The following is a 12,564-nucleotide window of genomic DNA, read 5'->3' on the forward strand; positions in this document are numbered from 1 at the left end:
TAAATTAAGTTCAGATACAAATTCAATTCAGCATAAGTAAATTTAAGTTGAAGGAGAGATGGTCAAAAGAAGTCATAGCTCAAAGATATCTTCAGTAACAGGCATATGGGCGTGATAGAATTGAAATCTAAATTTACTTTATAAAGTACCTATAGGTAGCTTCTTTGCCGTATGTGCTTCTATTCTGTGATGGTGGTTCCTTCAAATTCTGCCCACTCCCTCTCTACCGTGTATCTTTATTTTTAAAGGGCATAGTTTAAAGAGGATGGAAGAAATACAGCGTGGGCCTATTCCTGAGTACAAAATGCTAAGTACGATGCAAGGACTAAAGACTATAGTCCCAACAGTGCCCTGCTGCTGCTGTTGCTGCACAAAAACACCTGGCGTTTGTCTCGGGATTGACATTTTAAAAAGTTTCGACATACACGATCTTTCCCCACAACAACTCTAAACCTAAACCACTGCGGGGGGAAATGGAAAACAGCACTCGATTCAGTTGTTAACTCTATATAAGTGCTTTGGTTAAAGAGTTTAACAACTCCCTGGGATTAAGCTGTAGGTGCCTGCCACTTCAACTACCAGACGTCATGGGAATAAAGGAACGACTGTATTTCTTCCTTCACAACGCAATCATGGCAACAGAAAGCACCCACTCGTTCCACTTTGACCCACACAGTTTGTCTAGGCAATTAATCAGCACTCCCCGTGGTCTTCCTACAAGATGCCAGCTGCCTTGCCAATCAAACCTTTCCACCGATTGTATGTAGCAGGACCACACCCCCGGAGAGGCCTCTGGGAGGGGAAGTACTCTGGCCTAAGAAGTGAAAGCTGATAACTCTGGTCGACCCGCCACTGAAACGCACAGACGAAACCTCCAGAGCCTCAGTTCCCCCATCTCTAAAATGGGCTAACTCTCCTTTCACTGGACGAGTTCCCTCCCCGTCCACGCTAGGCCACTAGGAAGTGAAATCAGTGCTAAACCGCAGCTGAAAGTCGTCTGTACGGCTCCAGTCGCCGCGCCGGGCATGCTCAGTAGCTGGGGCTCCGGGAGTAGGAAGGAGCTTTCCGCGCCCGGGCGGCCGACTGCGGGCACTTTGATGAATCACGTGTGTGGAGGCCCTCTTAAAGAGATAGGCACCACTTTCCCTCCACCCTAAACACCGCCCTGAGGGCGGAGGCGGCGGCGGCGACCGTGGTAATTGCAGCTGCTCAGGGGCAGGGCTTGCCCCCGTGCGCCGAGTAGTGGCAGCGGCGTGGTTGCGTCGGGGGTGCCTGAGAGCCGGGAGCCTCGAGGGCCTGAAATCGGCAGTTCTGGGGCGGACACGCTCTCCCTGAGGAAGAGGTGCTGCCGAATCCGTGCAGGGCAGCGTGAGCGCCCCGAGGTGCTTCCTCAGTTGAGGGGAGGTGGGGTGACAGGGCACAGGTGACAGGGCCAGAGAAAGATGGAGCAGCTCGGGGCGGCGGCGTCGGGAGCGGGAGGCGGCAGCGAGGAGCCCGGTGGGGGCCGGAGCAACAAGCGGAGCGCGGCTAATCGGGCCGCCAACGAAGAGGAAACGAAAAACAAACCCAAATTGGTGAGTGCTCCCGCAGCCCCCGCCGGCCTTGGGGACTGGGAGAGCCCAGGTATCCTCCTGCCATTGAGCACGAGGGCACCCGGGGCCCCCTCCCAACGGTGACCGCGACCTCGTTGTGCAACTCCGGGAGCCGCTGAAGCGGCGGCCACGCCGAGGCGCGGAGACGGCGTGGGGGCGGAAGAGCACCCCTGCTCTGCTTAAACCCTTTCTCACTCTTGGAAGCTCAGGAGGCAGTGAGGGAAGGAGAAAGACCCAGCCCCAACTTGGGGAGACCCCCCCCACCTTACCAGGCAGGGCTGTTGTTTGTCTAACTTGTGGGCACAAACCTCCTTTGCGCGATTCCATTTCCTTCCCAGCTCTTGTCAATTGCTATTTTGCCTCATAACACTTAGGGTCTGGGGCTGGGGAACCGCTCTCCTTTTCGGTCTTGATACTTAGGAGCCCACCCATAGCCTTGCAAATCAAGAAAAACGCTATTTAGGCCCCCATTCTTTCCACTTTACCAGAAATCGAAGGAAGAGGCGCCTACGTGCGTTTCTTCCCCCTTGCCTCTCTCCATGTGCTCTCCCAAGAAACGTTTTCTTTGGAAGGGTGGGGGAGTGTGGGAGTTGGAGCTGGGTGAGGTACCACCAACTGTCGAGTGTGTGTAATAGGCATAGTCATGCAGTACTTCCACTTAGTTGACTAAGAACGCTCAAAATCAGTAGGCAGACTGTGCAGGTCTCACCGACCTGATAGTGTGAACCAATGGTAGCAGTCCATTTCCTGCCACTGAATGTGCAGCGGAATGAAATCTGGGGCCTGGTATTGCGTTGGGAAATACTGGAGTTTCCTCAACTCATCAGTTAAAAGGGTTCCTCTTTTTGTAAACTTTCTAATTTGGGTGGCATGAGGGGAAAGTGTTTCCCCACCCCTGCACAAATTCAACAAGCACTCCTTATAGCTAAAGAGTCTTAGTCCAGATCTGAACCACAAGCTACATGTTGCATGTCTAGATTTCAGTTCTAACCAGCAACTTGATTATAATAGGGAAGGAGATGGTGACATATAAATAAAGCCGTTTCTTATGGCATCTGGCCATTTGGTATGGACCTCTTTGTCTTCTCTCTCAGCTCCTATTTGCCTTTTATTTACGGACAGTCCATATTGGAAAACAGCAGTCAAAGCATTTTCATTTTAGGAAATATGCAACCTTTGATTATGTGGGAAGGGACCTGATGGGGTAGATTAAAATGGCAAATTTACAGTCTCATCAGTTCCACCCTAACTTGAGGAAAATGGAAAACTTGCTTATTTGATATTTCCTGTTACCTCAGTATTTACAAATGAAGAAACTGAGTCACACGCTTTTTATAATTTCTCTATGCGGACTGAAGGTTAATGCATTTAATGGGTACCTGCACCATTGTGAAACTTAAGAAAAGTTTTGTGAGTGTATCACCAAAGTTTAATATATTTAAAAATTCTGATGTGATTTTGAAATTGATCAATTTTTGGTAAGAGTGATCATATTTACTTTTAAAACTGTGGTTTAGTTTGTGATTGGAAGTTTAGGTAAAAATAAGGCCGAGTGCAATGCTCACAACTGTAATCCCAGCACTATGGGAGGCCCAGGTGGAAGGATTGCTTAAGCCCAGGGGTTTGAGACCAGCCTGGACAACATAGCAAGAGCTCATCTCTACAAAAAGTAAAAAAAATTAGCCAGGCACAATGTGCTTGTAGTCCCAGCTCCTTCGGAGGCTGAGGCAGAAGGATCGCCTGAGCCCATGAGGTTGATGATCCTATAAGTTGTGATTGTGCCACTGCACTCCAACCTGGGTGACAGAATAAGACCCCGACTCAAAAAAAAAAGTTTAAGTAAAAATAAAAGTTTGCTGATAGTTTCCACAGATATTTTGGTACATCTAGCAAGAATCTTGCACTTTTAAGAAGTATGCTTTCAAGAAAAACCACTTTATCTCTGTTAGTAATAACACCTTGATTGTATTCTTTTTCCTTTGACCATTTGTCCTGTTTCATTTTTTATGTTTTACTTGCTTTGACAAGGTAACTAGATAGTTAGGAGATGATATCACTTTCAGTTCTTAGCTAACTTCACTGTTCTGAGTTGAACATAGCTTGATATAATAGCAAAGAGGTTAATATCAACATGAATTTTACTTTTTTCTCAAACATAACTTTTGAGCCTTGCATGATTTTACAAGCAGATGTGTCAGAGTTAATAAAAACAAGTTTAGGAAGACGTTAGAGCACATTTTAAGGCAAGCAAGTTGATCAGACAGACTTGGTAAACTTTTCAGGAAGGAGTCCATCTGAGATCCTTAAAATTTTGGTAGCATGATAAAACTTTACTTAGACTAAATGTTATTATTTTGAATATTATGTTAATAGCCATTGTAATAGTCCTTAATTGTGTGTATGTGTGTGTAAAGGAGCTGTGGTATGGGATAAAAGAGAGCTATATGGTAACAGAAATTATTTGGGTAGGTGATTGTCGGTGTTAGAGGTTCTTGAACTCCTGAAATTATATGTGAATATTTGAGTTTATGTGGGTACATTCATTTTTCTGAGTTCCATAGCTTTCATCAGTTTCTCAAAGGCACCCATTGCCTAAAGAGGAATAAGAAGTATGGTATTACCAAAGATATAAAGTAAAGGAAATGACAGTTGATTCCACTCTAAGTTACTGGGGAGGGGAGGAGATCAGTGATGAAGGGAGAAGGGAAATGTCACTGACCACATGGGTGATTGATATTGAAGATAATTCTTCTGGTGGTAAAAAGTTAACTACACAATGTCTACAAAGTATTAGCTAAGATTAATTTCTACTACATAGGAAAATTAATTCAATCGCTCTAGTATAGTGGATTCATAATATATAAGGCTTTTAATTCAGTTAGTTTCATTTAGTTCCTCATGGTTCTGGAAGAATGGAAATGGAAAGCATATTTTCCATAGAGAGGAAGTATCTTCATTTTTAATCAACTTTTTGGTAGGTATTAGTAAGAACTTTCTCAGACTGGCATTTCAAGAGTGTCATGACTTCTGTTTCAGATTAAATAAAATGAAATTCACTTCAATTTTCTTCATGTATGCATCCTCATGACCCTTTTGTTTTGATTCTTTTTAAAGAAGGTATCCCTGTCTTGGACCCATCACCTTTTGAATAATGAATTGATAGTAGAGTTTTGGATGTTGTATAATTATTCTGGTTAGGCCCAGATTGTAGTATGTCATCAAACAGCATGACTCTGAGATTAAATAGTAATTTGATGCCAACCATGGAATATATTTTGTTAAACTGATTAGGAGAGAAAGCTCTAGAAGTGTGATGAAAGACCTACAACTTCAATCCCACATATTTAAGGCAGTTAGTTAACCATTAAGAGAAGCCATTGTTAAGGTAGAAATAGCACCCTCTCCCCATGTGACTTGACAGTGTTGGATGTTTTTGCATTTTGACTTTGCATTTCTGTATAATTTCTAAGCCCTTTGTTTCTTTAGACAGTCAAGTCAGATTGTTAATTTTCTGGTTATTATATAACTTCCTGAGTATTTAGTTATTTGTTTACAATTGGATAAATCATTATTTTGATTTTAAATAATAAGGTATGAGCACAATGATTTCGTTTATGCAATACGCGTTTACTGAGTACTTACTCTGTGCTAGGCACTGTTCTAAGGATTGGTGATATAAAGATGCTCATAGTCTAGTGAGACAGACAGGGAAATTAAATATTTGACTAAAGAGCAGTGTGAGCCAGGTGTAATATTTTAAGCCTGTAGTCCCAGATACTCCAGAGGCTGAGATGGGAGGATTGCTTGAGCCCAGGAGTTTGAGGTTGTTAGTGAGCTAATGGCGTCACTGTGTCATGGTACTCCAGACTAGAGGACAGAGGGAGACCCCAACTTTGAAAACAAAACGAGAGGTGTGCTAAGTTATGATAGAGGCATCTAAGTAGAACTGGATGCTTGAGTAAGGCTTATAGTAGGTGACATTTGCACTGAGGCTTGAAGAGATTTAAAGAAAATAGGGTGTCAACTGAAGAAGGAGAGAGAAAGGCATTTTAAGTTGAAAGAACAGCATATACAAAAGTAAATAGATCCAGGAGTATACCCAATAAAGAAAGTTCAGTTAGGTATATATGGCTGAAACAAGGAGTGTATATGGTGGACCTGCCAGAAAAGAGACAAGAGTCCAGATCATGATGAATCTTTGTATGCCATGTTAGTATTCAACTTCTTTCTGAAAGTCAGAGTGAGCCATTGAAGAGGTTAAAGCTGGAGAGTGACCTGATCAGATTTGTGTTTTAGAAAGGAAACTTAGTACTTTGGAGAATTTCTTGGAGAAGGGTGCCAGAATGGAGGCAGGAAGACCAATTAGGAGAAAAGTGGCATAAAAGAGTTTGATGTTTAGAGCTAGAGATCTGGATTCTGGTCATAGCCCATCATCCGCTCATCCATTTACCAGCTCATGCATTTGCTAGGCATATTTATTTGCACCTCAGTTTCTTTCTGCCACCTTCATTGCCTCTCCTTTCTACCATCCACCCTGGACATCTCACCAAATCTGAAATGTTCATGCTGTTTCCCTTTTATAAATCTTACCCCATTCCACTGCCCAGCTCACGTCTCAATGTTCTCATTCTTCCATTAAACCTTCGCTGATAAAACTGAGGGCTCTTCCTTCTTCTGAACTCATAACTGTTGCGAGTCTAAATATTATGTGCTGATCTTGTCTCTGAAACAATTTTAAAGTGCCTCTGGGCAAGGGTTTCATTTTATGTCTGTTTTTGAAAACCCGGCAGTCTAGCGTTTGGGTGCAAAACTACTTGGTAAATAATTATTAGCTCGAGTTTTTTTCCCTATAGGCCAGGCATTTTGAGATTGTAAATTGTTGAAAAGAGGATTTTTAAAAAAAGTTTACTTTTATGTGCCCTTTTTTTCCTTAGTGTATGTATACACCATCAAATGAATTTATCTGCACATTCCACTGTGCCTTTTCTCTAATTCTGAAATTCGGGAAACTTCAGTGCCGTGAGAACTCCCCTACCCTCTTTGTTTGAATTCTTGTGATGTCAGAGCCTGAACTTCCATGCAGAGAAACAGTACCAGTACTGATGAGCCAAGTAACATTTTACTGTTACTAGTAGGAGACTTCAGATTACTGGCAATAGAATGTGGAATGGAAAGCCAAAACTGGGTTCCAGTGTTCAATCCATCTTTTATTTGCTTGTGATCTCTGATGAGTGATTTAACACCAGAAGTTTGAGCTTTTTGATTAATGTCTGCCAGCTGGAGATAATGCGGCCTGCCTGATTTGCTTCACAAGGTGCTTTAGATAAAATACAGTAATGGATAAGAAAGTATTGGGCAATTGTTTTATAAATATAGAGCATTATTATTAACCCCTTATATTGCTTGAATCAAATGTGATTGTGATTGGATTGTTTAGTGGCTTGCTTGCAATTTGATAGCCCCAGCATTATTATTGTATAAAGTGCCATAATATGGTTATATGTTGATGTATCCTTTTTTCTCCCCAATTCTGTTTGTCCATTTGGAGGATTATACATTCTGCCCTTTTATTAATAATTCATTCTGTTGAATGAATATTAGATATGATTTTAACTTATTTCACTTAAATTTTCTGAAGAACCAGTCTACTCTTTTCTTTCAGTTTGTCAATTTGAGGCACTTAAAATGAAAAACAAAACAAAACAAAACACAAACCTTTCATTGACTATTTACAACATGCTGCCTTATTAGGCAGCTTGCTGCTGTTGTACAAGTAAGGAAACTGAGTCACTGAAGTGTTAAGGAGACTGACTTAAAGATAAGTTTAAAAGCTATCACTTCTGTTATCCATAGCACTGAGTCATTATGCTTCAGGAACTGTAAAAGTGAAAAAAGTTATTTAATCTCTTTTTTTACTCCTTTTGTAATAATTAAAATTGTATTCCACCTAAATTTCACTCAAAGTACTAAGAGCTCTGGCAGTAGTAACATATCATTGAAGTGAAATCATTTTCTTTTCTAACCTGGTCTCAAAGAACACTGTAAATAACAGGATGCTCTGAAAACAGCACACATATAATATATGCTAATTTATATGAATCAGCATATTTGGTTAAATATTGCTGGATATCCCTAGCACCACAGGGATTATTATTGAAGACCCAACTTTTCCTTACTACTGTATTCAGTCTGCTATGCAGAAGAGATCAGTTTCTTCTGCCAAATTTGAGGGGTTTGATACTTAAAAAAAAAAAAAAACGAAGATGATGTTTGGGTGACTTAAAATATAGTCATAAGCTTGGTTTCCAAGTGGGCATCTTATAGAAGACACCCATTGTGGAAGACAGCTCAAAATTGATGCATTTAAAGGAAGGTTGGGATGCAGTTTCACATAGCTACTTATTATGAATGTCAGAAATAGAAAGAAATAAACTCATATTAATTTAAAATTTATCTGATCAGAATGAGTCTGTTTCCATCTAAATGATGTATTCTGCCTGTAGCTTAAACAGATGCTCAACTGAATTTTGGTACCTGCTTGCTTTGTGAGGTGTTCTGGGGAAAAATGTATTGGTGGCTTTCTCACGAAAATGTAGAAAACAAAATTCTTACTAATCACTATTTACACAGGCTTTGGTTTAATGAAGATTTTACTGTATTGCTTTAGGATGAGTAAGCTATATTGCTACCAAATACAGACTAACAAACTGGCCACCAGTCTTTCCTTCTGTTAGGGCTCTATACAGTGTGGCCTGTTATGAGTGAGTGAGAAACTTCTAAATGGCTATTCAGGCAGGACTATGTGGGAATCCAAGACTTCATTAGGAAGGAATTATACCCAGTCAGCCATTGACTCAATTACCTGGTAATTCTGGCACTCACCCAAGGGAGAAGAGACTTTGAGTACAATCCTTTTAAATAAATCTGTTGTTCTGTGATATATGTCCTTATAGTTTGATAAATATCTGATCAAAATTAAGAGGAATTTTTATCTATCCTTAATTTGTTGGTCTGCTATCCTGAAAGTAAAAGATAAAGTTTATACTTTGCAATATGGGCCAGTTAATAAAACTGCTTATAAAACTTATGGAAAGTGTTTAAGTATACTAAAAAGTAGAGAGGATGTACGATAAACCACCATCATCTATCCATACCCAGCTACAACAGTTATCTGGATTTTGCAACATTTGCATCATCCATCCTTTATTTTTTTCCTTGCTAAAGTATTTTAGTGCAAATCCCAGATATCTTGTCATTTTACTCCTACATACTGTCATGTCTTGAAAAATTAACATATTCCTTGGGACCATCTAACACTCAATCTATAATCAAATACCACCAGTTGCCTAAAAAATAATTGGATTTTTAATCTAATGTGTGCCTAATTAATGTACATGTCACTGAACTCTTGTTTTTTTTTTTTTTTGAGTTGGAGTCTCACTCTGTTGACCAGACTGGAGTGCAGTGGCCGCTCCCGGCCGCTGCAGCCTCGACCTGCTGAACTCCAGTGATCCTTCTGCCTCAGCCTTCCGAGTAGCTGGAATTACAGGCATGCGCTACCATGCCCTGCTGATTTTTTGATTTATTGTAGAGATGAGGTCTCGCCAAGTTGCCCAGGCGGGTCTTGAACCTGTGGGCTCAGGCAATCCACTCACTTCAGCCTCTCAAGGCGCGGGATTACAGGCCGAGCCACCGAGCCCGGCTGTCACTGAACTCTTTAAACAAATACAGCTTTAAATTAATGATAAAATTGTGTTCAAAGTTATACCACATAAAATGCTATCATAAAGTATCAGACCAAATTAGGTTTGAATTAGGTCTTTAATTCTGTTGAAGTAACTGGAGAGTTTAACTCTATGAGGTTGGTTAGACTCCTTGGAACAACTACTATGTACCATAGAAAAGAAATCAAATTACGGCTTTTGACTTTACTCCTGGTTGAGTAATCACTCATTCTTCATTTTGCAGTTTGTGAAGCGGGGTGGGGTGGGGCTTATGTGTAAGAATTTTCATCTCAGGGAAATGTTGTAAATAGTTTGGCAGAGGAAATTAATTGTTCTTGAGTTTTTTGGATATAGGGTTCATATGACTCATTGCTACACACACACATGGAGCGACTAAGTTTGTTACTAACACTAGTTTTATTTCAAAACAAATACCAGTTTTTTTTTTTCCCCCTTTGGTTTTTAGCCCCTTTGATATACTCTAGGTTGCTGAATCTGGATAATTGGGTGAGCAAAACTTTACAAAGAACCCTCAAGTATTACGTTTTCCTTACTGAGATGTTTGTGGGGTTAAAATTGAAAACCAGACTACACTAATGTGTTGATTAGTGGGGAGCTGGGGATGGGTGGAGTGGGTAAATATGAGAAATCAACTTGGGCAAATGGCCTAGATTCCACGCAGATTTACTAAATTGTATAAGTACTGCTTTCCAGACGGCAGTTTAGTGCTGTGAGGTAATAGACATATAATTTCTTTAACTTTGTGGACTCAAGTAGAATTAGACTAGCATGCCATCTCCACTCTACCACTTTTAGACTGACCATTTACTAACCCAGTTAGATGGGTAGTTTTCCTCAAAACAGGTAGATGAGTGGTAATTGTTGGGGCTGGACAGCTGGCAATTTCTTTTTTTTTAATTAAAAAAATGTATTTTAAAGATGTGGAGTACAATTTGGGACTAGGTAGATAAATGGTCTCCTTTTTGACTTAGGAGAGGGAAAGCTATGGAGCTGGTGTTTTATGTGCTTTGAAATCAATCACTGATGAAATCTTAAATGCTTAATAGTATATTATGCTGACTGGAGCTGTTTAGGAAGATTTTATGTGTAGATAGAAAAACCTCCTATAGGCTGTACACTTATATGTTGAGCTTTAGTAATGTGTATTTATAACAGAGACCAGAGCCACTATGTATGGTTTTACCCTCCTCAAGGGTGTGAGACCATGCGGGTCACACCACTTACGACATCATGTGCCAGTTACAAGACTGTCTTCTAGGGGCCACTTTTTTTAAGTCACATAAAGGTACCAAATGGGCTAGCTACTGCACTTAAAACCAGATGGATTTTATTCTTATACCTGATAGGAAATGAGGCAAGGCATAGGACATGTTTTAATGTATTATTTAGAATAGGAATGTTTTATTTGTAATTGATTCTGAGAAAAGAATATAAGGTATATAACTATGTAATATATTTTCCTAAACCTGATGGCATTTGCCTTTGAATTACTGAAATCCTCTTCCTTCCTTTAGGGTCCAGGCCCCAGGTTCTGTGTGTTGATTACTTTCTCTAACTTAAGTCTCCTCCCTTTCTGTACTTCTCTCAGTAATTTTCTTAACATTATTAATTGACAGAGTTTCACATGGTTACTCATTGTCCCAGTAAGACTGCATTTTTTTTCGAAGTTTGTATCATACTTCAACTTATTTTCACTTACATCGCCCATGACACAAGGCAAGAACATATAGAAAATTAAGATGAGTTAAAATAAATTTGGCAGAAGCATTTCCTCTAATAATATGCTCTGCAGCTTCCTATCTCACATTGTAAAATCAATGTTTTCCAGAAGACTCAGTGTGTATATAAAACATTTGTGAGTGAAAATAACCCTTCCTTAGGTTGCTCTCACAGCTTATTTTTCATTGACATTGCATTAGCTTATGTTTCCCTCCCATTGGTTGAGTAGCTAATGGTCTTTCAACAAGCTATTAAAGGGAAAAAAAGTTTCTGATGCAAAAAAATAAAAGTGACCTGGATTTTATCCATATTGGTGATTTGGTACTTGTTTTACCAAAGCAAGGCTTACCCATATTCTCTAATCTTTAAATTCTTAGGCTTCTTCATTACAGCCTAATCTTGATTCATCAAACAATTTTCAGATGGTCTGAGTCTCCGTAAGATTCAAATTCTCAATTTTTATATAAGCTGAGTCAGCCTGAGACCAAATACTAGGTTTTAAGTGGCCATATCTTTGTATAAAATGGAACTGAGGTATTAGTTACACTTTAAAGTAGGAATTGTGCAGGGCTCTGGGCCCAATTTTCAACACACTCTTTCTAATTCTGTTGTAGCCAATTGTGGATCAAGATGTGCTATGTTACAAATCCCTACTTTCAACCTACCTGCTCCTTAAATAATATTGTCACTTACATGTTTATAACTGTGAAGGTCATCTTATTCCTTGTTGTTTTTATTGGTTTTTGTGGATATTGTCAATGGTATATCCTATTGTCTGACCACAGAAGAAACTTGCATAAGGATGGCCATTGAATGTTAAATCAGTTACTGAATGTAACAAATCTATTTCCTGCTGGGTGTGGTGGTTCATGCCTGTATTCCCAGAACTTTGAGAGGTGGAGGTGAAGGCTAGAGGATTGCCTCTGCCCAGGGATTTGAGACCAGCTCTGGCAACTTGGTAAGGTCTTGTCTCTACAATAAATAAAAAATTAGCCAGGTGTGGTGGTGTGTGCTTGTAGTTCCAGCTACTTGGCAGGCTGAGATGGAAGAATAACCTGAGTCCAGGAGGTCAAGGCTGCAGTGGCTGTGAGCATGCCACTGCACTCCAGCCTGGTGACAGAGTGAGACTCTGACTCAAAAAAAAAAAAAAAAAAAATTCCTATACTCACCTGTCACCAACCATGTTGCAATGAACTAGTAGAAACTGCATTATTATTTTGAGTAGAAGTCTTACTCTGTTGTCCACACTGAAGTGTACTGGAAATTGCTTTTTGATCTTAGCACCCACACTTTGTCTTTTCAGGACCCCACACTACATTTCATAGAATTTAAAAGTATTTTGTATGCTACAGAGAGTTGAAATAAGCTAAATAGGATATTCAAATAATCCTATTAAGTGGTTTTTAGGAGTTTGTTTCTGATGATGATGATGATGATGATGATTATTATTATATTGAGTTGGAGTCTCACTCTGTTGCCCAGACTGGAGTGCAGTGGCCGCTCCCGGC

At 40.1% G+C, this 12,564-nt stretch overlaps 1 protein-coding gene across 1 annotated transcript in view; it reads left to right on the top strand.

Annotated features, from left to right (window-relative positions):
• The first annotated feature begins 1,040 nt into the window (after nucleotides 1–1,040).
• LOC103266055 (protein diaphanous homolog 2-like) overlaps nucleotides 1,041–12,564 on the top strand; it is a 222,480-nt gene continuing 210,956 nt past the window's right edge. Inside the window, exon 1 of the mRNA XM_008063700.2 lies at nucleotides 1,041–1,574. Within this exon, the coding sequence (XP_008061891.1) occupies nucleotides 1,443–1,574 (132 nt within the window). The 5' untranslated portion in view covers nucleotides 1,041–1,442. The remainder of the gene's footprint in view (nucleotides 1,575–12,564) is intronic.

This window comes from Carlito syrichta, unplaced genomic scaffold, assembly GCF_000164805.1.
Source record: "Carlito syrichta isolate Samal-C Ts95f unplaced genomic scaffold, Tarsius_syrichta-2.0.1 Scaffold306999, whole genome shotgun sequence".
Lineage (NCBI taxonomy): Eukaryota > Metazoa > Chordata > Mammalia > Primates > Tarsiidae > Carlito > Carlito syrichta.